Consider the following 27073-nt stretch of genomic DNA (forward strand, 5'->3'; position numbering starts at 1 on the left):
CATTTAATAATGAATAAAAATAGAATATTAAATACACAAAATACACACGATTAATCAATACTGTTTGTAAAAGTAGCAAAACCAAAGGGCTGCACAGATGTGATCTTAAAGAACACAAGCGACAACAACTTTCACTATTGGATCTTTTTGAAAGTTAGTCTAATTATACTGATACTTTCCAAACAATACCCTCTAGTTTGTAAGTACAGTATTCAGGAACTCCTTGGAAAGCCAACAGAAGACTGTACAAATCTGAGTGGCCCACACTTTGCTAACCTTGTATAATATTCAGTATATATTAGATGAAAGCTTCATAAATATTCACTGATCAGTGGCTGTGTATGTTATTCATAGCTTTTATATTTATGGCATGCCCACGAACAGAGGGTAACACTGCACTCCAATTAGGTTCTGTCTGGCAATGAATGCCCCACATGTTGTGAATGCTGTAAGTTGTCTGCAACAGGTCCTGGGACACAGCTTCCAACTGTTGGTGCAAATGCTGTGCATTTAATTTGACATGTAGTGTGACATCTGTTTTTGTGCAGTGTGCAGTTTCTAAGATAAATCATTTATTTTGATCTTTAAAATACAGGAGACATTCACTGCAATGAATAAAAGGTAAAGCAGTTTAGAATAAAAGAAAATTGTTATATGATATTTTTAGTGCACAATTGCAGACTCATTTTCAGAATATACAACAAGTTTTGATATTTTGTGTGTATTTTGCTGTTGCAATGCAGTCAGCACATGGAACCGATAATTGAGTTATCAGTGTTGGAGTAAATAAAGAAAGGATAAATAGGTAAGTTACTGTTCTATTATCAGAATGAAAAATGATCCTAAGACATGCAATCTCAGATTTATAATGTGATAGCAATAAATAAATAAGAGCCGGCACTTTGAATAAAATAAGAACACTTTTGACGACATGATTTTTTTTTGTTTTGGAGTATCATCAGCTATGTCATTGGGATTTAAAGCTGAACTGCAGCTTGATCATGAAACAAGCTGAAGTCAGGATTGCTAAGTCTTGTGAAAAACTGATTTTTTTTTATTTCTACCATAAACTGACCATAGTGATGGTAAACAATAAAATTCACCTTGACCTCTATGGTGGGGATAGGTCTCAAATTTTTAAAAACTGACATGAATAATTGGCAGCTTTAAAGTGTGAGTCGAGAATTCCAGAAAACTGCTAAATTATTGGTTAAGTCAGATGTTCTGCTTCAAGTAATTACTTGTGAACACTTCTGTAGCATTTGCCAAACTGATTAGTCATCCAATAATTTGCTAGTATCATGAGAGACTTTCACAGATTTTATCTCATTTATAAAATATATAGATGGTTATTTATATATATGTCCAAACTTTCACATCTTTCAGAAATTAATGTGAAAATAATGTAAAGAAGAGCTTGCAGGAAATTAGTCCAAGACTTCCTTGGAATTTGGATCAAATTTTATTGGTGCTAGTCTGAGATGCAGAATTCTGACTTTAGCAAGGTTAAAACTTTAGAAAAAACCTGGTGTATGATGATGAAGTCCTGCCTAATGTGTCAGTGGGCATGATATTTAAGATGACAAGCATTTACTGTCTCCAGTCTCTCAACAGAACCTAGCATTGCTTAGTGACTGCTGATTTGCTCAGAGACCAGGACGTTCTGTTTGCTGGGATGGAAGATAAAACATCAACTTGACTTGATGGTGTCAAATGGCATTTTTGAACAACATCTTGTATTTCAGGTCCTCTATCTGTGCCAGCTATACATCATCATGTAATGTGTATTATAAGCATTTGAAACATAGGTGGCATATACTAATTGCCCCCATTGTCATACAATGAATAGAATATTGGGTTATATTGATAGTGGTGATTCAATCAAGTATTCTTACAGAAGACTTATTGATTTTTCAATTTTAGACAGCATATAGGCCGTAAACAATGCAGACTCTGACCCTTGCATTGATCGTATCAAACAATCAAATCAAGGTATTTTGTCTATGGAGCCTTTGTCATGCTGCTCAGGGTGCAGTCATATTGAAAGATACATTTAACACTGAGCTTTGCATGAAAATTGGATTAGGGCGGCACGGTGGCACAGTGGTTAGCACTGCTGCCTCACAGCGCCAGAGACCTGGGTTCAATTCCTGCCTCAGGCGACTGACTGTGTGGAGTTTGCACATTCTCCCCGTGTCTTCGTGGGTTTCCTCCGGGTGCTCCGGTTTCCTCCCACAGTCCAAAGATGTGCAGGTCAGGTGAATTGGCCATGCTAAATTGCCCGTAGTGTTAGGTAAGGGGTAGATGTCGGGGCGGTATGGACATGTTGGGCTGAAGGGCCTTTTTCCACACTGTAAGTAATCTAATCTAATCTAATCTACTCTAAATGTACAAGGTTTGATGGAGCAAAAAGATATAGACATACTTTTGCCAAATGATAATATTGGGAGTGTGGAGGGGGTGGATTTCCAAATACAGAATGTGGAGAGACCGGAAGCTGGTTGCAAAACCTCCCATCTGCATCTTTCATGGCTGGTTGCCTAGTGGAGACCATATAGGGACAACCTGAGGAGTACGGAGCAGAACCTCAAAGAGGATTACGAGGAGGCCATCACATTATTTCAGGGGTGAAGAATAAAGTTGTAAAAGGTGACAATATTTAAAGTTTGGAATATGGACAAGAGACGAGAATATGAAGAAGCAAAGTTTTCTTGGTGCATTGACCCTAACTGATTTTGTTGTGATGTCAGTCAATGCTTATTCATGGAGTTTCAACGAGTTAATTGTACAAAGTTCGACAATTAGATCTTTAAATATTTCTGTTGAACATTTAACCTTGATCTCATAACAAAACTAGCGTAAGGTGATTGGTAAGTACAGAGAATGCCAGTGCTGCAGATGGGTAACACAGGCGAGTCAAGGTCTGAAAGAGACAGGGTAATTAATGCAGACCTCCATCAGTTCTGACATAACTGCACCTGAAACATAAACTCAGCTTTTTCCAGTTCTGATATTGACAGACCTGGATATTTCAATATTCTGTGCTGTTTGAATACTTATAGTGTGTCTCAGTTTTAAAAGCCATTTTCTGCTTCTGCACTCCCCAAGTTTGGTGGCCATTCACATTTTAGCCTCGTGTCATGATACAAGGCATGTGTCAAGTTTGGAAGATCATAATGTTGGATTGTATGGGCAGACATTTTTCTTAATTCAAATATTCATGATATTCAGCTTTCACATAATTGACTGAAATACTGCATTGGTTTGTTCTGCCATATTTGTTCTCTGTTACTTGTCTTTGAAAATGGGGCACCACTGTTGTCCATCAAATACTTGCATCTAATAATACACTTTAAAACATTCAGCTGACATCTCTTCCATCACACACACCATGCTACATCTCAAGTGCTTCACCTAACAGAACAGAAAGTTTTAATACCTTTTTGCACTTTGATGCTCAGGTTTCAGTATTTTCTGTTTTGATGAGTTAATTTTACTTTAACTGGTGCAATAGCTGATGATGTTAATTTGTGACATAAAGAGTGCGGGTTAGGATTGCTCTCTCTCTTTCTAGACACGTTGACAAACTCGTAGTCGGGAGTTAGGTTGAGATGTGCCTTGGTTTTGATTGCGACAAGCTAAACCTGGGCCACAGTCGCATCGTTGGAAGATCTCTGGTCCTTGCGGGCCTTCCTTGCGACCACGTTTTGAGCAGACTTGCCCCTCTTTCAGTACAGGCCGACAAATCTTCGACCAGAAGTGACGAGCGCAGCATAGGTCAGCAGAACAGTCTGATGTTCGTAAGCATGTCTCTCCTTCTAAACCTGCGACACAGAGAAAGTAATACTTATTTGTTCTAATGTCAGTTATTAAATATTTACACCACTCTTCTGCATTCAAGAAATTTTCATCTGTTTGCTCACTGCATTTTTTCTCTGAATATTCATTGAGCCACTAAAGTTGTCATCTCATTTTGACGTTTAGTTTGAAACTCTCTTTTGAATAATACCCAAGACATCTTGAAAGCCTCTCAACCGATAGTCACAATAGTTCACAGTTTCTGATATCTTCTGATACCAAATTAAATCTCAATTAATTTCACCTTTATTTTTCTACAGTTTGAGTGTGAATTTCTCATACTAAGGAAAAGATTTGCTTCAATGTTATTCTTTTTTATAAAAAAACGTTTTAGGTTCTGCTTCATTTATATATATATATTATTATGTGTGTGTGTGTGTATATATATATATATATACATATATATATATATATATACAAACACACACATAATTATATATATATCCCAAACTTGACTGTGTGTACGCTTCAAGATTGTGATGCAAAGCACCCATTTGGAATTGAGACTGACTCATTTTGTTTTTTAAAATGCATGTTATAAGTAAGCCTTTATTAATTTTAAACAGTTTACAATTGTTGTCGCTGTTAGATAAATTTCATTCCAAATGTTTACCCTATGTTGACACCTCTGAATGGCATTTTCAGCCTTTCCTGTTGTTTATTCTAGTGAAATTGGAAATAAATGCTTCATGAACATGCTAGCAAGTACCCAGGAGCAGAAATCTTCATAAACTCATTCACAGCATCACAGAGGAATTCTTATCGTGTAGTTAGGTCATCCAAGAGATGATGTTTCAAAAATACTTGCAACATTCTACAGCAAGGTAAATACTAATAGTAAAGTGAAAAGCAAGGCTCCACAATTAAATATTCATTGCAGGATGTAAAGGTAAGGACTCTCTCTAATCATATCTGTGTTGGAATTTATATTTTGCACAGCTCAAAGAGCAAAACTATATTTAACCTTGACTGTGATCAAAGTGCTAGATGGCACTCATTCAGCATTGACTTTTATTGATAGATTCAAAGAAGTAGCTATGAGGGTAAACCTCCATTAGCATAAGGTTAACTTGACTTTAGAAGTTGCAGTGCCCAGAAAACATTTACTGAAACATGGTGCAATTGGAGCAACACAAAAATGTAAGCTGTTGGATGCAGCTGGACAGTGTTCTATTAGCAGAAATTGGAAATTGTTCTTGAGTTTCGAAGATTATCTCAAAGACTTGACAGACCCTTATAAAAAAGAATAACATCAAAGCAAATGTTTTCCTTAATATCAGAAATGCACCCTTTCATAACTGCACCATTTTCTCTTGAATAGATAGATTCACTGGCTGAGGTTTGCTCTGGAATTTATTTTTAGGGTTATGTGCTGTTGAAGATCGTATGTGTCCTTTTCCAGCATTTTATTTAAATTTGAACAACTGCAATTTGTAATGTTAACCAAGGTAACGATAGTCAGGGCAAGTTTGATTGCTCACGGGGGTCAAAGTGGAGTTCTCTACACTCTCTTTTACCCAGTAGTTTGGCTGAACACTACTCTGTGTTCATGTCAGAAGCTCCCTTACACCTGTTTCTGTCATTTGTCCCAATATCTCCTTTTCTGACTCAATTTTTCTGTGATAATTTCCTGTTAAGAGCTATGGCACATATTATATTGTCAAAGGTGTTATATAAAACAAATTGAGTGATACAATATCTCTATTAAGCAGGGAATATGCTGTGGAGACTATCCTAATATAGGATTACTATCCTGTAATGTTTGATGCGTTTCACCACTTCATTGACAGTATTGCAAGATATGATACTGAATAGTCTCATGGCAGTGAAATTGGTTTAGACATTCTTGAAATAATTACTTTTATAGAAGTAATAGAACATTCATGATGCAAGAAGAGGCAGGTCAGACCATCATGTCCAAGCCAGTCAACTGAGAATCCCAACCAACCCTATCTTCATGCATTTGGCGGGTCATCCCATAGGTCACGGGTCTTTAAGTAAACATGTCTAAACGTAGTGGGAGTTTCTGCCTTTACTGCACTTTGAATCAATGAGTTCCTCAATGTTTACTGATCTCCTTTCTTGTATCAATTATTTTTTTGTCTATGTCTAAGTTATTGACCTCTCTGCCACATATAATAAGTCCTTTCTATCCATTCTATCTATGACTCTCATTTTTTTGTACACCTTATTAAATGTCTCCTCAGATTCCTATGATCAAAGAAAGAAATCTAGGTTTTACCTTCTTCCTTCAAGTGTGTTGCATATCGTTCAAGCCTACCCTTCAGGTTCCTGAATTTCATGATTTGTTCCAACCAAGAAGAAATACATTACTTGGAAATAACATTAACAAATGCAAACGAAGGGTAATTCTATTCTAATTATTAGTCAGTCAAACCAGAATGTACCCAATACACTGACACACAGCAATGATCCAACTCGGCTTTAATGTAAGGTCAAAGTTTTCCATGGTGTCTGATTGTGGAAATGAAACCACTTTTGTTCATTTTTCATTCTACACAATTTAAATCTAAACCATTCTAAATTTTCTTCAAAAGTTTACTGGTTCTGTCTGTGCTGAGTTGGTTAAATCCCACTTGGATTACAATTGGGGCAATTAAGGTAACTATTAAGAAGATTGTGATCCAGCATTGAGTGAGAACAGAATCAGACTCAGCTGTGGTGTGTCCTGCAGGACTCCACGGTGCTGATGTTCCACTCTAACAAATGGTGTGCGAATGAATACCAGATGGTTAACTGTTGCTCATGAAACAGGACATTGATAAAAGACAGTGGAATACAGATTCCTCAGGCTCGAGTGACCTTCCATTGTAACTTGAGTAGGAGATCAGAGGAAACCCAGGAGAAATAAGTGACAGTAGATTACGAATTGCTTTCCCCTTGCACTCCTGCCTTGTGTCTTCACAAAGTAAGGGGAGAAACTCAGCTTTGGTGAAGAGTGGACAGGAAAGCTTTCTTTTTAGGCAAGAATGATCAGAAAGAGCCAAGTGGGAACATTCCCACATTTGGTTAAATGTTTAGCAAGGTGTTAGTCAGGTTTGTCATTGACTTCAGACTACATCACGCTTTTACCTCCCAATATGTAGAGAACCAATATTAAGACTAAGGGATTAATCCTAGTATTCTTGATACTTTTCATTAAATTGGTGAATAGGATCATGTGCCACCACATCATTACCCTCATCACCAAAAGGGGGATTACATCTTTGATGTTAAATCAATCAGATTGAGTTGTGGGTCATAAAGTAGCAGATGATTTACTTAACAGAGGAAATCTAAATATCTAGGACCGAAATCAACATTGTGTATTCACAGTAGTATGCCAACATTATTCTGCTTTTCATTTGTTAATTCTGAAGGCAAATCGCCAAGTTATCTTTCAACATGACTAACTCCCTGAAAATAGTTGCTAATTTTTTTGGATGTCAAAAAGCTGCCATTAAATCAGAGCAGTCCAAACTGTTTGCTGACTGACAACCTGGTTCAAGCAACTGAATTTAAATCCTAAGTCCAAGGCTACTGACAACAAAGCTGTGAGGCAAATCGTTGACGTTCCTGTTCAGTGACCTCAGGTATCGCTGTCAATCAGCTTTTGTCATCCTAGACTTGGCTTGTTTCATGAACATATTTTGAGATCTTTTGAAAACATGTTTGAACAAAAGTTATGAGCAAACTGATGTACTTTTAGTTACATAGATCAGCTGTTGTTTCACAGCTTCTCAGATTCTCAATGTTTATTGAATCTTCTGGTTCAGAAGCTTGAAAATAAAAAGCTTGGCCATTTAAATAGCAAATATTAATCGAAAGGTGTCAGAACTCTAATGCTCATTCATTTGGGTGTTAATTATCTTGACTGAAATTTTATATTTCTGATAAATAATCAATAAAGTTCAATGTTTATTTATCTGTACCATGGCCAATATAAAAATTCTGATGAAACTAACCTGTAAAAATATTCTATATTGGGAAAAGTTTTTGGATGAACAATTGCGAACCAAGCAAAAGCTTATGCCCTACATTGTAAGATATTTGATAATTTCCCAGTGAATTAATTCTCTCCAAATCTGGTGAGGCAAAGAAATTAAATAGTGAGAGGACGCCTTCTCCCACTGCCCTTTGTCACAAAAGCAGACTTCAATATTGTGATCATAGTTGGAACTGGAAAGTAAATATAACAAGTTGGTTCCTCTCCATAACTGTGTGTAGAGGGCCTGGCACATAGTTTGAGGATTATTCACACATGTTTCATCTAATTACCTTGTAGAGGGTAATGACTCCCCAGTGCAGTGATGGTTACATTAATAATATGTCTGATTTCAAGCCCTACAATTTAACACATGGCAAAACATTCAGAAAATTTACTGCACCCCAAAGCAAACTTTCCACATGTTTAATAAATTACAAACTCGTGGCATTAATTCACAAGACTTATTTATAACCTTGTGGCTTGGGCTGTTTGCTCACCACAAAATGCTGGAGAAGTCCTTTGCTTCTGTGTTAAATTTATTTGAGATGCAGTGGTGGGAGAGCAGCTATGCCATTTAATTTTTGTCATGCAATTGTTCAACTAATTTCCAATCTTGAAACTTGGTGTTTATTTTAAGTTTTCCAAGTTCCTCTCTTGCAGGTGCTAACACCTGCGAGTGGACAATCCCGCAGTCTCTGTATCCACTATTTTTCATCCAAGTGGTCATTCTTCATATGCGACCTCGGAAGTTTATGTTGACAGGCTTTTCAACTGCATCACAGTTAAGACAATGCAGTTCACTGCTGGCATCCTCATCTGAAACATTTTGTTTTTTCCTACCTCCTGACCAAGTCACTTAATCGATATTAATCTCCTTGCCTTATCGGAGGAATTCCCTTGCTGACAGATCTTTGTTGAGGAATAGAAGAGGAATCTATAATGAATTGCTATTTATTGCTGCCTTCTTACCAGAGAAACAACTCTACTCCATTTGTAAGGGATAAAAAACAGGATATCACTAGCTACACTACCCTGTGTAGTTCTCTAGTACTTGACGAGCCATCCCTAGAATAATCTGCAGTACCTCCAGATCCGAACTTTTCCTTCCTCCTTATATTAGGAAGGAAGACATTTCCTCTGTTTCATTTAGTCTGGTAAAATGATAGGTTTTATATTTTTATATTTTTATAATTTTGCTACATCTTAAAGAATGATCTGTCTCCTCAGTGATAGCCACTATTCTAACATACCTACCTTTCCATTCTCTGATCTGAAGGATATATACTTCAGTTCCCCAAAGCAGCCATTTCTTGTTTGAAATTTGTACCCTGACCCAGAATACAAACTCTTTGAGCTTCCCAGTCTTATTCATGATAGCAGTTTTATCTTGCTCTTTAACAGACTTCTCTGGCAAGGTCCACAGATACTTCACAAAATTTTTCACTGCAGGTAGCAATGATAACTGAGACCTCAAGCATAGTACTTAAATCTGCTCATCCTGTGAGCTATTAAGCTGGGATGTGTAAAACCCAATAAACTAATTATATTTCTTGGCACTGATAATTGCCACAGGATTGAAACCAAATGATGTCTTTTGCAATGAAGGAGCTGAAGAGCATTTGCTTTTCAGAGTTGTAAAAACAATTTGGTTGGGCTCTTATACAAGCCAGATGGTAAGTAATTAAAAGCTCATTGCCATTAAGTACTATATTTGCAGAAAACCAGAGGGAGATCACTTAGTGCAAAGCTGCGGTACAATTCAGGTGTAAGTCTCAATTTAGTGGTATCATCCTTGCCTGTGTCAAAACGTTGTGCATTTAAGCTCCACTCTTTAAAAACGTGAGCACATAATTTCAGCTGATACTTTAGAAATGCACCAAATGTGTGTCACACTACGGGAGGTGATTTCTTTAGAAAGAGAAACAATGGCCTAGTTTGCCCTTAAAAGATAGAAACTCAGAATCCCATATGGCACTATTTATAGGAAAGCAGGGGGCGCTGTCTTGGTGGCTGGCCAAAATTTACCCCACTATTGTCATTACTAAAGTAAATTTGCTGGTGTACTATCTTGTTGATTTTGAGGCCTTGCTGCAAACAATTTTTTTCTTTTTGCTACTTTTCTCCACATGACACACAAAATATATCTTGCACTTCATTATGTCTCCAAAAGTACTGTCAAGACTGTAAAGCATTTTGGAGTTACTTCCTTGATTATATTTTTGTGTAATGTGTTTTGCAGGAACATTTTTCAAATTACTTGTTGAATTGTTCATTTCATGAGTAAAACTACTGAGCGCAAAGAGGGGACACAAATATTCTGTCAGAGTCAGAAATGAGATTTAACTGGACTTCCTGGAATCCCAGCTAAAAGTCAGTCTGTAAAGTGCCTTTAAGATTACAAATAAACAGTTCATTGGTAGTCAGTGCAGGTCCTTCTGTGTGGAAACTCGTCTGGTATATAAAAAACAGCATTTAATCTTGCATTCGAAAACGCTACACTGATATATTCCCTGATCTTCAATTACAAATGTTAAATGTTTTAAAAGCTTTTGTTTTGATGTCGCATTTGATCATGAGAATTTTGATGGAAAAATGACAATTATCACAATTCATCAGCCAATAGTTGTAATCATATCATACTGAGCCTGAATACAACTTGATGATAAATCCAACCAAATTTTTTCTGCTTAAAGCTCCAAAGAAGCTATCTGCAAACTTAAGGTAGCGAGAAGTAAAGCAAGCTAAAAGTAATATTTCCTTGTATTTGTGGAACAGCATTTCTGTTCGTGGTTAAACTTGTTTCACATTGGCTTTAGGAAATCAGCTCACCCTTCTTCTTTTTATTGATCTGAGCTCAGCGTTCTGGGAAGCTTTTTATCCATACAATTTCAAAAGGACTGAAACCAATCATCACTGTCATGACAAAAGGTCAAGTGGGAAAGATAACCAGCCTCACCAATTTGACCTTCATGTGTAGCAAATGTGGTATGAGAGTGCAACTTTTGGAAATGGAATGGATTTGGGTGTCAGATCAAATATGATTCAGTATACCATGGAAAAGGTTGAAGGGGCTAAATCCAGTCAGTTATGCAGTTAGACTCTGAACATCGAAGTATTAAAGGGGTACAGTCAACAATTTTTAATTCAGAACCAAAATTTCTTTTTAAATCCAATATTTTCTCACAACATTACTCCAAGCAGTGAATGTTTATATCAAATCACTCATACTACATTGGAGATAAACCTTGTTACCTTGTGCAGGGTTAAAGCAGTCCCAGCTATGGCTACTGATTGTGTTCAGTTATTTGTTTGTGATGAGTTGCAGTGTAGTATGATTATTTGGCCTCCAGGTTTCTCAGGTGAAGTGCAATAAAACTCAGACAACACCGAAATGATTGAAATCAAAAGTCGGTAGCCTTAGCTGGTCACACCTATTACCTTTCCTCATTTGTGGTTTGTCGAGCTTTTCTTTTTGATTCTTCCGTCGAGTCTCCTTTATTTTTTGAGTCTTGGATTTCTTTGCCTTTTTGCCACCCTTTGTTTTCTGAGATTGTGAAGCCTCAGATGGCTTTTCTGCAGTCTGCCCTTCCGTTCGTGTGCATACATCTAAAAGAGAGAGAACAAAAGGTATCTGTCAGAAATTGCCAACAACTGCCCTACCACTCAACCCCACACCTTCCCGAGGGATCAATCTTCCCAAACAATTTCAGTATTCCACCATGAATTGTGTTCACAAAATAGGAAGGCTATTAAAACAAACTTTATTGTGTGACACTTAACAGTGGTAGGTGTAGATTTACGCAGGATGCAGCTGTATAAAAGCAGTGCCTTAGGCTAGTCGAGGGTGAGGGGAAAGCAGTTAAGATTAAAGATACTTTTCAAAGGTATACTTCTGAGCAGATTTCTGATGAAATGTGAGTTGAGTTAAAGATTCTTAACTTTATACAGAATTTGACTTCACAAGAGGAGACAGCTAATTTCCTGTTGGATGAAGAACCAGATTGGCCGCATGAATTGTACTCAGTTATTGCAAGTGTTCACCCACAATAATTTGTAGACAGGTCCTCTATATGTTTAACCAGCAAAAAATATTTTTCGCATAGCAGTGTTCATTTCCTTTTTTTCAACACACACTTTCCCAGTAAGGCCTTCTTCGCAGTGTGCCTTCTAACGTAGCAGATAGTTGCTATGATTATTATTTTCCTGAGTTTCCTTTTTAATTCTCTTGCACAACAAATAACTCACGCTATGCGCTTTTTCTTCCTTCTAAATCACTGCTTCCCAAATGTTTAAATTCCTCAGAGTTTCTTTCTTCCAAATTTTCCAACTTAACAGAGATTCTAGATTTTGTCTCCCTCCTTCTGAGGAAGTTGTGCTTTGTACCTTCCCTGGCAGACAGATGCAATAATTCAATGTCTAATCCTGTGTACATTGACATACAGTATTTGCAAGTACTGTATATTCTTTATTCTCAAATTTGCTGCACTTAACAAAAGGAAAGGACCATTTGATTGCGCAATCGTACAGCTGGGAATATATCCACTTGGAGTTTCTAATTTCCAATTACATGACATTCAGTTTGCATTTTTAGCTCAAAGTAACATTCTGCACTAGTGTGTGTGTGTGCATGTAGTTTAAAGTGTAGTGGTGGAAAAGCACATCAAGTCAGGCAGTATCCGAGGAGCCGGAAAATCAATGTTTTGGGAAAATTGGGCTCTATTCCTGATGAAAAACTTTTATAGAGTCATAGAGATGTACAGCATGGAAACAGGCCCTTCGGTCCAACCTGTCCAGCCGACCAGATATCCCAACCCAATCTAGTCCCACCTGCCAGCACCCGGCCCATATCCCTCCAAACCCTTCCTATTCATATACCTATCCAAATGCCTCTTAAATGTTGCAATTGTACCAGCCTCCACCACTTCCTCTGGCAGCTCATTCCAAACACGTACCACCCTCTGCGTGAAAAAGTTGCCCCTTTTATATCTCTTTTATATCTTTCCCCTCGTTCGGGACTCCCCGGTCCCAGGGAAAAAACTTTGTCTATTTATCCTATCCATGCCCCTCATGATTTTGTAGACCTCTATAAGGTCACCCCTCAGCCTCCGACGCTCCAGGGAAAACAGCCTCTCCCTATAGCTCAAATCCTCCAACCCTGGCAACATCCTTGTAAATCTTTTCTGAACCCAAAACGTCGATTTTCCTGGTCCTCGGATGCTGCCTGACCTGCTGTGCTTTTCCAGCACCACTCTAATCTAGACTCTGGTTTATAGCATCTGCAATCCTTGTTTTTACATAGTTTAAAGTGTACCTGATCCCCAGTCACAGGTGGAAATGAATACATTCTTTATTTGATATTGGGACAGAATATACGATGGAATTACATCTGGTGAATGGATCGCTCAGACAACATGCAGAGCCAAACAATTTTCTGTGGTACCCAACCTCGCTCAGACTTCCCAGAGGTGGTCAGCATTGGGAAAAAAGTGTAAACACAATGTGAAAAATTTGCATAAAGGTTAGGGTGAACCCAAGACTTTATAACAAAGGTGATGTCAGATATATGATTTTTAAGTATCTTGGGCAGAATTTTAGCAGCGTCTGAGCATTGTGAGTGAGATTTGTCTCAATCAGATGAGAGATATCTCAAGGGCTAGATCAATGTCGGGAGCTTCATCTTTTATGATTTTTGAAGCAGTGTGGTGACTTCCTCACTGGGCAGTGGTGAGTTGCCAATTAAGGGGGATTTTAGCCTGTTAAATGCCTTAGTAATGGTCCAAGTCACACCATTAATATTCAGCTTCCTATCTTACCAAATGTACCAAATAACCTGGACAGAGAAATGTCACACCTCATCAAACCTTCAGCTCGCTGTTTGCTCCAAAGGACTGCCACATAAGATGCCATGCATGCTCCTTGGGCTTTAGCTCACATACTCCATTTCTACAGATATTGGCATCCAACATGTGCTGGCTTCTCAGAGCTCTCATGACACATCTGTGATCCACTTATAGTGTGCCTCTACATTTCAGTACTGCACCTCGGGTGCAACAGCAGCTATCACCATAAACATTGCTGTAAAGATGCTTTGCGCTTCAGGACATGAAGCCAGTTCATGGACTGCACCAGGCTGCATCTCTGAGCTCTCCATTTGTTGTCACAGCAGTCAATTACTGAACCTATCTAGATGCTCACAGCATCCTGCCTTGCATTGCTTTTCCTTGCCTTTATGCACCTTGAACCCTCAGTCAAAGGTATCAGGCTCTTCTAACTTCTGTCATGCTTTAGTGCAGACATGAAGCGAGGAAGCTCCTGATGGTCGTTAGCAAATCTCTTTCAATTTGAGGGATAACGTTTGCTCAGATGTTCCCAGCAAAGTAAGTCAAGATCAGACTCTGCTATCTGTAAAAGGGAATTGATAACTGCCAGATATTTGAGACAGTCAGAATCAGAATGCTGTCCACATGTGGACAATGAGCAATGTCAGACAACCCACTACCATTCATGACCATTCTTTTGCCTCACTGGGGACATTTTCCACCTGGGGTGAGGGAGAGACAGGTATTAAAGGAGATGATAGTGGGTGGCATAACCGTTATGTCTGGTGCAGATGTGGTGATATCCCAAGCGCGAGAGTAGCCAGCACAGAGGGTGTGTACCATTGGTGATTCAGGTTGGGGTGGGGGACAGCAAGTGAGGGAAGATGGTTCAGTCAGTCATGGGAGTGGTAGGGCTTGAACCTTGGCAGGAGGTGGACACAGAAGCAGAAATAGAATGAGTGAAAGGCTTCAGAAAGATGATGGTGGCACTTATGCTGGCAGAATGGAGAAGAGCATTGACCCTCTTTCTGCAGTGCTGAGCATTCCTCGATATGGCTGAGGCTGCACTGATCCAGGTGGCAACCTTTGACCAGACTGATATGGTCTGGGGTTGTGGCCTCAGCTGCTGGTGTTGGGGGAGGAGGAACTCCAGTGTCTGCACCATTCACTGGGTCCCTTCTGCAAAATGAGGTGGCAGTTTTCTCCTGGCCACCACGTCCGGGGCAAACATTGGGAATCGTGCAGGGTATCTCTGTATGATTATGCTTGTCCAGGGACACAACATGTTTTCGATGATGGTGTGGGTGCAAGGTCTGCCTGCTGATCTTTTAGTGGATAACCAACAAATGGCAAGTTGTTCAGAGAACAGAGTGTGGTTCAATCGGCCTAACATTGGATGAGAGGCATCCCATACTATGTTGATGAGGCACATTTGGTAAGATATGGTGGGACATCCTGCTGCGCCTCATAGTGAGAATCCCTCCATAAAATTTTATTCAACTTGCCCTAGCCAAAAAAAAATAAATTTCAGCCCCTTGTATCATTCTCACCCCTCAGTTTGCTTAGAGATTTCAAAATTTTGCACAATCAATACATTGCATGATATATTTGCAAAACCTAACTTTGTCTACCATGGTTGAAGCATCCAGAGTTTCACTATTCAGTTATATCTCGTGCTTCAAGCTATAGCCATCTTTCAGTTCTGTTTTCTGGAAGAATATAGGTATCATGGTCACAAAATAAGTCCTTACAAGTAATTGTTCCTCTGAATGGGATCGTGTAAGAAGACAGTTGTCTGAGTTTAGCAAGCTAAGACACACATGTTTTAAAAGACAAATTAGCTCCTTGCTCTCTGTTGGTATTTGACATTTTAAAATTAATATAGTCTGTGTCACTCCCTATGACACAGTACAGCTGTATCCTACAGATGTAGATGGTACCATCCAACAGGTTTTAGTAACATACCTAATTAATTTTCTCCCTACTGAAAGCTTTCACTACTTGGAGACACAGTACAATAAGGGACAGGCTTTGTTCAAGTACTTTGTTTAAATGTCACAGGGCTGATTGCTCCATTCCCTTGTTTGAAGAGCTAGAGTCAGTGGTAGCATTTTCATTACACCTAGTTCATTAGGGATCAAAGCTGGCACCTTCCCAGAATGTATATTAATCTCTGGTTGCATGACTCCTGGAATGTTCATTCTTGCCAGCACCATATTGAAAAAGGATTATTTGCTGTGCACTGAACATTAGACATTTTTATTTTTAATCTCCACTTAGGCTTTCGGCTTGACAAAACCTATCTCTGACTTGTCAGCACTCATTCTCACTCACTCAGTATTTCGAACAACATCTCTATTCCTTCATTATTGTTTATTCAAAAGTCTGGAACTCACTTCCCAACAGCATTGTGGGTGTAGCCACACTACACAGACCACATTGGTTCAAGAAGATGGCTCCATCACCACCTGCTCATGAGCAATTTAGAACAAGGAATACATTTTGGACTTTGCCATGAGCAATTTTTTTTTAAGAAACTAAATAAGGGAGAGCAGCCAGTGAAATATTTAAGGATGGGAGCTGAATTTGTAAATTGCTTTATTTTTTTTTAAACAAGGAAGCTGGGAAATAAATCCCAAAACTATTAAATGACTGACAGTACATACCCATTCATTTTCCCCTTTACTGAGCCAGTGTAACTCCTGCATCCTTAGAGGGACAGTGCTGAGTGCCAGTAGGCTCCTTCACAATAAGAAAGGCTGTACTAAGGCAGGACAATACTACTGCAGGTGGGGATAGTATTCATTATCAGCTCAGCAATACAAAGAGAACTGTGCAATGTCAGGGGGTAATACTGAGAGAATACTGCAATGTTGGAAAGCTATTACTCACTGAGTAAGCTGAGATACTTATTGGACTGTACAGGACATACTGTATATGGCATTGGTGATTGACCTAACTGCACACAAAGATTGACTTTGATTTCAACTTCCACCTCTTTTCTTTGAGCCCTTTGAAGAACTCATAAAAATCATTCTTAGTTTGCCTACTTCAAAGGTACACATCACAGCTAAGACCTCATGAAGTATCAATTCTTGAGTCCTTTGAAAACAGTCCATTCACATAAACAACCACTTACTTCAAAGATGTTTCTCTCAACAAAGACTTCCTTATTTGACTCTTCTTGAATCTTTTGTGATGTAGGTTTGTTAACCATTTATCTATCTATCTATCTTATAATTAATAGCTCCCCTCTGCCTCTGTACTGAAGTTGTACTTCAACCAGTCATGGCCAACATTGACACAGTCACTTATTTTCTTGTGACTAACTAAGATTTGAAGCAGAACATAAGGCAAGCTTCCTTCTTTGCATTTCATTGCTGACATTGAATAGCCATTGCTTTAAGGCTCAAAGAAATTCAGTTATTAATCCTTAACTTAGCAAAATGCTTAATATTGGCCACTTGGATCTTCGCAGCCTGAAAAGCAGGTTTTCTTGAGGGTGTGCTTCAGTGTCAAGGAGAATTATATGTAGCAGTCCATGCAACAGTAGGTTAAATGGGTTCACATTCACGTTGAATGTTTACATTTGCAGTCCTTCCTTAGTTTTTTGGAGGAACTGCTCTTTTATTTTTGGTTGCACTTCAGCCTCATGTTCCAGGTCTGTGAGCACCATGTGTGGGATGGGCAGGTCAGAGGGTGCCCTGTGGGCCTGTTTCTGGGCTTGACCAAAATGGCCATGAACAGGATCAGTCAGCGGGCCGTGGAGAAGTCATTGTAACTAACTGCCTGCCCATCTTTCATAGTTATGTCCACGCTTGGGTCCATTTAGAACATGTGGTGTCCATCAGCATGGTTGGAGTGCAACATCACCTCAAACAATGTTATTTTAATTTAGTAAGTTTCGGTTAACTGCTAGTTTGTACTTCTCTTACAGTGCCCCAACAGGGCTGTTTAGTCTGGTTTTAAGTCTGATTTATAAGTGTTGGAGGCAATGCTGAGGAAATGTTAAAGCAAAGAGCTTCATTTATTGTCATGATATCATGATACAACTTTACAGGGACATTTCTGGTCTATCTCCCTTTCAGCTGTGCAAGGAGTACATTTGCTTCTCTATGTACCTTTAATTTCCATTCTCCTTTTGCATGTTACCTATTGTTGTCTGAGTCACCATGTTTTACTTGCTCCTGAAGAATTCTGTTAAAAGGCAAGGTTATTCCATTGTCCATAGAGCAAGGGAAAGGTGAAAATAGATGTGTCATGTATCAGTCCTATGCTGAGCAGGAATTGGAGTAGACTCATAGGTGTTTGCAGCACAGGAGGAGGCCATTTGGTCCATCGTCTGCATTAACAACAATCTCATTTTCCAGCAGTTGGAGGTGATGGGAATTCAAATGAATATCTAAATATGGATTAAATCTTTGGTGAGTTTCTATCTCAATCACCATTTCAGGTCGTGAGTTCCAGATTCTCACCACCTTCTGAGTGACAAAATTCTCTTAATTTTCCATTTAGCCTTCTACCTCTTAGCTAAATCTGTACCCTTGGTTATTAAGACCTCTACGAGAGGTAAAGAAAAATGTTTATGCCCTTCAATCTTGTACCTTCTTATCTTATAAAGGTCACCATCTCAACCTTCATTGCTACAAGGAAAACAACTGCAGTCTCTCCAGTCTTTCTTCATAGTCCGCACTGCAGCCCACACAGCATCCTAGTAAATCTCATTTGTACCCTTTCTAGTGTACTCATCTGCTTCCTATAATAGACAATAGACAATAGATGCAGGAGTAGGCCATTCAGCCCTTCGAGCCTGCACCGCCATTCAATATGATCATGGCTGATCATTCCCAATCCGTATCCTGTTCCAGCCTTATCTCCATAACCCTTGACTCCACTATCCTTAAGAGCTCTATCCAATTCTTTCTTAAATGAATCCAGAGACTGTGGTGACCAGAATCACATGCAGTGCTGCAGTAGTTTGCATAATCAGCATTTTATATAGTCTAAGCATAACCTCCTTGTTTTTGTATTCTATGCCTCAGCTAATGAATCTCACATATCTTTTTAGCCAACTTACACTGTTGCCTTCAGGGAGCTGTGGATATGCACACAAATGTCCTCTTGATCTTCCATACTTCCCAGGGTCCTACCATTTATAGTTTTTCATTTGCCTGTTAGCCTTCCCCAAGTGTATTTCCTGACAGCATTTCTGGGTTGAATCACATTTGCCATTGCTTTTCTCACCTGACCAGTCCATCCGAGCACAGTTTGCAGCTATCCTCCTCAGTATTCACCAGCTTACCAATGTTTGTGTTATTAATGTGGGATTTGTCCTAACCATTTCATTGACTGTTGGTGAATTTACCAGTCATCAGTTTGCTGGAATGACACTGATTCCTTCCCCTCAGTCTGTGCTGCATCATTTCAAAAGAAGATCTTGAACACAACATTGCTTAAGGCCATAAGTGCATACAATGAGAAGGTGACACCAGATAAAATTTGGGATGCATTAATGCTAATGTGCAGATGGTAAATGACAATGGATTCCTCAAGCATCAAAATAATATCTCTCAGAAGCTAGCTATTCAGTTATGCTGTGGGATCTGAAGAGTAAGGTTTGTGTTTTGCATTAACGTCATTTGGAATAACCCAGCTTCACCACAGACTGACGACCCAGGAACATGTGCAGCCATTTTGATTTGGAGTGAGCTTACATGAAGTGAGCTGACATCAACAATTTGTGAAAGCTGTTTGGTGGAATATCATGCTGCTATTGTTTGATCCTTACCATTTAAACAGTGGCTCCCTGAGCAGCACATTTCATCACGTTGGCAGCGTCTCCTTAGCCCCCTGCAAGCAGTGCAGATGGGTTGGTCCTGGCGAGAAGTGAGGCAGAAACTCCCAGGGCCACAATCAGGATCTGCCAAACACTGAGACACCTGAGGAATCGATGAAAAATATCATTTTAGTGAAAAGTTAGACTAGATCAGAGATTAATGCTTGTGAGACATTAACAGTACAAGAAAGGGAGTTGGGGAGCCAGCAGTCTAATGTTACAAGAGTTATCATCCATACATTTCCATACACTTAAATACACCCAATACAGTCATACAGCACAGAAATAGACCCTTCAGTCCAACTTGTCCATGCCAACCAAGTTTCCCAAACTAAGTTAGTCCCCTATTCTTGTCAACCTTTCCTAAACAGTGTTTGTCCAAATTTTCTTTCATGTTGTAACTGTATTAATTTAGTGTATAAGTCCAGTGCAACGATGATATCAATCATTTTTGTCATTAAGTGAACAACTGTCAATAGAATGCATTGAAAAGGTTTCTTCAAATTATAATATGAATGGATATTGAGAAATATTAACAATTGTTAAATCATTAATCAATTTTAAAAATAATTTGACATAGAGCAGCATCCTTGAATGGAACCACATCGAACAGCTTCAATATTCAGTGTCTTCACCACCCTATCAACGCGTTAAGATGAAGAGCCAAGGTTTATTTCCCAGGGGCAGGGTGTCTAAAACTGGAGGGCATAGTTTGTTATCACACGGCGGTGAATCCTCCTGTTAAACCAGACACCCAGAAACGCTCACCTTGCCTCGTAATCTGTTAAAATATTAGTGACGGAGAACTCCCAAATTCCACTATTTAAAGAAAATAGTAACAATTTATTCCTTAACTCTAAACGTGAACAATAAACAACAACTCTTCACAACTATAAGTCCCCCTTTCCTTAAATGCTTATTGTCTGCATCCAATTATATGACAATATGCTGTTCCAATTAGACACTTATTAAAATTACATCAACTTTATTTCAAAACCACACAGCCGCTGTTGCCTTCTTGACTTCACTTTTCCAGTTGCTGAATTCCCTGGGTCATCTTTTTTTCTTTTTAACTGCATATGTTTCAAATGAAAAGATATCTTTGATATAGAGCATCTATTAATTTCTTGGGTCTCTCTCAATGGCAGTGGCTTTGTCTCTGCAATCTTCAAAATATCCACATTGTTATCTCCCCAACATTGGATCGTCTCATTGGTTTGATGTTGGCACACCCATAAATTCCTAGTCAGTTGGGTTTAGTATCCTGGGACATAAATAAAACTGGCAAAATTTGAATTGTTGTCAAACAGCAACCAACTCAGGTATCCATTTCACAGCCAAATGTTACATATTTTCAATTTTCCAGTTCACTCTGGGACTGCCATCTAGTCATATCACATCGATGCTTGTCAACTGTCAGGCCAGAACAGCACTCATTCTCTCTTAAAGGTCCAGTACACACTTTCAAATTCATAACAGGTAGATGGGAGAGGAAAGATTTGAAAGGGATTTACAGGGCAACGTTTTCGAGGAGAAGGTGGTGAGAGTATGGAATGAGCTGCACAGTGGAAACAATTTGTATCATCTAAAAGATGCAGTAACTCAAAAGCTCCTCCAGCAGCACCTTCTGAACCTGCTACTTCCATCACCTAGAAGTACAAGGGCAGCAGATACATGGGAACACTATCCAGAGAAGTATCCTCTCCTAGCCACTCCTCATCCTGACTTGAAATGATATTGTTATCCCTGCATTTAACACCCACATTCCAAGAACAAGAAGAAACAAAAACAGATTCCACTACATAATTTGTAATTATCTGTACTGGCTCCTTATTGCCTATTGTTGCAATCCAAATTGATCTGCTTGATAACATCTCTCTTTGCACTTGTCATCGACTTTAAGCCAAATGAATTAGCATCCCTTACTCTGTATCAGTATGTTCCAGTATTAGGATATTGATGAGGACAAAGGAAGCTTTACTCTGTTTCTAAGCCTGTACTAGAGTGCTTTTGATGGGGACAATGCAGAGGAAGTTTTCTGTCACTTTAAAAGTGTGAAACTTTTAGTTTAAAAGAGTAGAGGGAGCTTAACTCTGTATCTAACCATGTGATCTCCCTGTCCTGAGAATGTTTGATGGGGACAGTGTGCAGAGTGCTTTGTTGCTAACCCATGCTTTGCCATTTCTGGCCCCGAGGAGGATGAAGTCACTAGACTGAAAGAAAATTAGCGAGCAGTCAAGATGTTGCTTCAAGAATTGATGGTCTGGCAAATAAGCCAAGTTAAGGAATGGGCAGGGGATAGTACTGGGTTCATTACACTTGCTGTTCAAGTGGGGAAAACAAATACGAATATCATGCTTGGTGCTAGCAAAACTAAAATAGATACCTGAGGACAGAAAAACATGAGAATTGCAAAGGACGTCATAACAGTTTCAAAGGGAAAGTACCAGTCACTAAGTAATCACCCCAAAGTTTCTGTTGAGGTACCAGCTTTTCATCATTTATGTAAATGATTTGGATGTGAATATGGGAGATATAGTTCGTACGTTTGCAGATGTCACCACAATGGTAGTGTAGTGGACAGTGAAGAAGGTTATCTCAGAGTACAATGGGACCTCGATCAGATGGGCCAGGATGTGGCAGATGGTGTTTAATGTAAATAAATGTGAGGTGTTGCATTTAGTGGGCCAAGTCAGGGCAGGACTTCTATTTAAAGGTCGGGCCTTACAGAGTGCACTGAACCAAGAGACCGAGGGGTGCAGGTTCCTTGGAGATGGAGTCGCAGGTAGACAAAGTGGCAAAGAATGCATTTGGCACACTTGTCTTCATTGTTCAGTGCATTGAGTTTCTGAGTTGTGATGTCATTTGCAGGTCTTCAGGCCATTGGTGAGGCCTTTAGAATACTGCATTTGGTTCAGGTCTCCTTGCTATGGGAAAGATGTTGTTAAGACTTGAAAGAGTTCAGAAAAGATTTACAGGAATGTTAGCAGGATTGGAGGGTTTGAGCTGTAGCAAGAGGCTGAATAATCCAGAGCTGAGGGGTGACCTTACAGAGGTTTATGAAATCGTGAGCAGCTGGATAGGGTGAATAGCCAAAGTCTTTTTCCCAGGGGAGGGGACTCCAAAACTAAAGGGCTTAGGTTTTAGGTGGGAGAGGAAAGATTTAAAAGGGACTTGCAAGGCAACCTTTTCACTAGCGTTTATGGAATGAGTTGCCAGAGCGGGTACAGTTACAACATTTAAAAGGCATTTGGATGGATATGCCATTGGGAGGGGTTGACAGGGATTTGGGCCAAATGCAACTAGATCAGTTCCGGATACCTGTTCGGCATGGACGTGTTGAACCGACGGGTCTGTTTCCGTATTCTGTAAGCCTATGACTCCATAACTTGGGAAACTGACATTTTCTCATGTGACCTATAATGTATCCAGGTTATTACTTGTTGTACTATCAGGCACTGTACCCAGTAAAATAATAGTTCACCCCGGGAATCCCGACTTCGTAGGTAACATTCAACTCAGGACGTGTCAGCCCCCTCAGCTGCTGGTAAAGATCCCAAAACAATTCTCTATGACTCCATCAACATTTAAACGGAATTTGGATGGGTATATCTGAATAGAAGGGTTTGGAGAGATATGGGCCGGGTACTGGCAGTTGGGACTAGATTGGGTTGGGATATCTGGTCGGCATGGACGGCTTGGACCGAAGGGTCTGTTTCCATGCTGTAAATCTCGATGACTCTAATACGTTGCAAATTGTGTGGGTAGCGTTTTTGTTGAGTGTTTAATAGTGTAGCCATTAGGTGGTGCTATTTACGCTTGTGCAACTTCGCCAATTGGCTCCAATGCAAAGTTCTAACCGCAACAATCAAATTCACTCTGTTCAGCGAAAGTCCCTGGTATTACAAGGACTTGTCAACTGTTACACCGATTGTGCTCCTAGGAATTGAACTACGGTGTGCATGAAAGAAAGTGACAACAAATGGTACGTTTTGTTAATAGTACATTTGAGATGCAGAATCTCATGTTGGGAAGACCAGTTCCACGTCAGTGTGGCCTGCAAAGAGTACCTTTTACTTCTCGGTGCTCGGATCCCCCTCATCACAAGAGATTGGATTGGACTGGCAGTGCATATTATTTTTGAAACCCAGTAAGCCTGTTTTTCTTTACCCCAGCTACGTGCAATACCAGTTGATCCCCGACTCAAGTTAACTTGACAGATAATTTCGCAGAGGTATGCTCCATGCGGTAATGAGGTACTCTGACGATGGGGTGAAGTGAAGAAAGTAGAGAACAAACACCAGCATGGACCTGTAGGGCCAAATGGTTTTTGTGAACGATGTTCGGCGCAACAGCAAACCGGAAAAGAAATCCGGGTAAACCTGGAATGAATCTGGGTTGGCCGCAGGAGTGTGGTCAATTTGAGGAGATGGGCTGACTGTTCTTCATTTTTAGTGACCAGTTCAACTTGTCGACATGGAAAGGACTCAGGGGAGAGAATGGCTTGTGTCTGCTGTTCACTTATAAGACTCTCTGAAGAAGATGTCTCTTGGCATTCCCCGAGAAGGAAGGATCGTTCGGGGGGTGGGGGTGGGCGGGAATCTTGTAGTGAGATTCATGTTGTGCTACTGTGAATCTCCACGCTACGTTTATGGAGAGAAACAGAATTGATTAAGGAAGGGATGAGCTGGTGGCATTTCCGTACCCGTGTTTCTCTGTATTTTATGTTTTCAAGGTAAAGTGGATGTGAACGAATCTAGCCAAACTGCTTGGATGTTATCGAAACGTGAAAAAGGAAATCAGCTAACCACCATCTGTCCAAATTGTATTGTCCTTTCTACATGACTTTTTCCAGATGATGGATTTGTCTCTTGTGGTTTGTTATTTATTTTGCTTCTTTTTTGATCCCCCTGTTTCTTGTTTCTGCTCTCTCTCTGTCTCTCTCACCCACATGCACACTGCTCCCTTGTGTTTGGAACACCTTGCCTCCTGCTGATGTTGTTCTTCGCCTCTGTGTGTCTGCCTTTAGTTCGGGCTCAAATGCAGAGGAGGTTCACGAAGATGTTCTCAGGGATGGGGAGGCTTCACCTGAGGAGGGGCTGAACAAGTTTTGACTGTTCCCCTTGGAAGAAGAAAAGGCTTCGAGGAGACTGAATAACGATTTTTCAAAATTATGTGAGGCTTCGATTGAAAAGATAGAGAAAACTGATTCTCTCTAACAAGTAGGTCTACAACAAAAGGTCATCGATTTTAAAATTACTGACAAAGGATCTAGAGGGGAGACTGGAGATGTTTTCAGTCAGCTGTCAGGATCTGGAATGTTTTACCTGAGAAGTTGGTGGTAGATTGAATAAATAATGTTGTGAAGCTGAACAGGTACTTGAGGATGAGCAATTTACAGATTGACCGACAAGAAACAAAATCAGGGATTTGAGACTAACTGTGACATTTTGTTTTGAAAAGTCAGCCCAGCCACTATAGGCCGTCTGGTTTGCTGTGGTGCTAGAGTTACAATTGTTCGAGCCAATGTGCTGCATCGCATCAATGATCAGAATTACTTGGGAGTGACAGGAGATTGCGAACTTGGGAGAGAGCTGAGCCGCTCACACGCCATCTATCTGCTTTACTTAATTTTCTGCACTGGAATTTGGGGCTGGTTGCAGCCGTCGTTTTAGTAGGAATTTTATCACTTGGGCAGTATTCCCATCTACTTTCTTGATGGGTTGTGTCAATCTCCCTCCCAGCGTCCTTCACTGCCAAGAAGCAGGGCTGGGTGACCAAGAATGGGAGTGGAGTACTCCGATTTCAAAGTCAACCGCTGACTTGTCCAATTCCAACCATATCTGGTTGGCACCAATACAATTCTGCCATTCCCTAAATTGTACAGTGTCTTAGCTCCAACAGGGGGTGGACTGAATTCTTTCTGAACAAGCATTTCCTTGACCAGAGAGCAGCGTGTGTTGCACAGATACGAACTAACTGAAGAGAGACCTCGGGTACGCTTCTCATTATTTCCCTGTATCTGTTCCATTTCCACTTGACGCAAATCTTTACCACTATCTTCAGGCCGAAATGGAGATGAATGCTTCTTTCCTCAGCACCCCACCCCCCCCCCCCCCCAACCCCCAATCCATCCAGCCCCTCTCCTTCCCATGCCGTGGTTTTCCAAATTGACATGGAGATCTTCCCAGAGCATCTCAACCATCTCGTTGAATGGAAGACCTTATGATTAGCAAGCAGTGTATATTTTGACAGCTCATCCTAATTCTCTTCATTTTCTTTCCCATTCTCATCTGTCATTAGTATTAACACCAGAGAGTCAATATCTCACTGAGGCTTCCAGTTCACTGACAGGACAATTAACGCGGAGGCTAAAATTATGAGAAGTATAAATAATGCAGTTCCAAACAGCATCTTTCACGCCTGACACCATCTCGGAATCCAATCAAAACCTTATGCCCATTTCTCATTTCCTGCTACATCAAAACTCTGTATTTAACGACACCAATTTGAAACCTCTGCATAGTCAATGCCCTGATACTGATGTCCTGTCCACCATGACAGTGGAGGCGGGAAGGTTCATCTTGCTGAACTTTAATTGGAATTAACCTCAATATCCTTCGAAAGGTTGCTTTAGATCGGAGGGCTCAGTCTTTGTCATTGCCAGATGGGGAATGTTTTGCCGGCTAGGAATTGAACCATCGCAGAACTGGTCAACTTTGAACCAACGTGAGATCATTTTTTTTAAAAAATCTCTCTTTTGGCGCAACGATGAGCTGAATTTCCCACCCGTTTCCCCCTTGCATTTGCCCAAGACAACCTGCTGTGTTCCCTCCGGACCCCTGAGAAACTCACCTCTTTTGTCGGATCCTGACCAACCTCGGTGGAGCTCCTGATGTTATTTGAGTCCAGCACCAATGCACTGAGGGGACAGAAGAAGCAGGACAGGAGCAGGACCACTGCACAGCCCATGGTGTCCAAAGCGGTTGCAGAGAAACCAGCGACAATTATAGCAGGTCACAAGAAGGCACTTGGAGATCAGTCTCTCTCTCGAAGTGCCTGTCTCTTTTGCTCTGTCTCTCGGGGAGATAACCGTTTCTTATAACCCTGCAGCCCACTCCCTCTCTGACGTGTGGAGGTGCTTCTTCCAGTCCCCGGACGCGAAACAATTTCTCCTTGAAACAAAGCGTTTCCGAACAGAGGACGCTCCAGGCACTTTTCACCCACAGGCGCATCGCATCAGGGGAATTGTTGCAAATCCACCCACCCCCCTCTGCTCATTTCCCCTTGTTACTGTCTGAATCAACATTTGGCTTGGCGCAAGTCAAAACTCAACTTGAAACACTGGTGCAGCAGTCACAACACCCTGTAATTAATTAGCGGGAAGGTGAGGGGTATCCTTCCAAAAAAACACTGATGCGCAGCGGTGTTAAGAAGGAAGTATTGTGTGTGCGCCGAGGTGATTAAAGACAGTGCAGGGGAAAAGCTTAAAGAACAAGACACGTTTCATTAACTCGTTTCCTGCCCTCAAGACACCTCAAAGCGCTTTGTAGCCGATGGTGTGGGTTTTTT

At 40.2% G+C, this 27073-nt stretch overlaps 1 protein-coding gene across 1 annotated transcript; it reads right to left on the minus strand.

The window, feature by feature from the left end:
- Positions 1-28: 28 nt before the first annotated feature.
- Positions 29-26680, minus strand: LOC140459752 (dickkopf-related protein 4-like). Its single transcript, XM_072554247.1, has 4 exons — positions 26357-26680; positions 19454-19604; positions 11285-11452; positions 29-3824 (listed from the first exon to the last, which is right to left on the minus strand). Exons 1-4 carry the CDS (start codon positions 26471-26473, stop codon positions 3571-3573), a joined length of 690 nt encoding a protein of 229 aa, XP_072410348.1. The 5' UTR covers positions 26474-26680; the 3' UTR covers positions 29-3570.
- Positions 26681-27073: the final 393 nt, after the last annotated feature.

This window comes from Chiloscyllium punctatum, chromosome 35 (assembly GCF_047496795.1).
Source record: "Chiloscyllium punctatum isolate Juve2018m chromosome 35, sChiPun1.3, whole genome shotgun sequence".
Classification (NCBI taxonomy): Eukaryota; Metazoa; Chordata; class Chondrichthyes; order Orectolobiformes; family Hemiscylliidae; genus Chiloscyllium; species Chiloscyllium punctatum.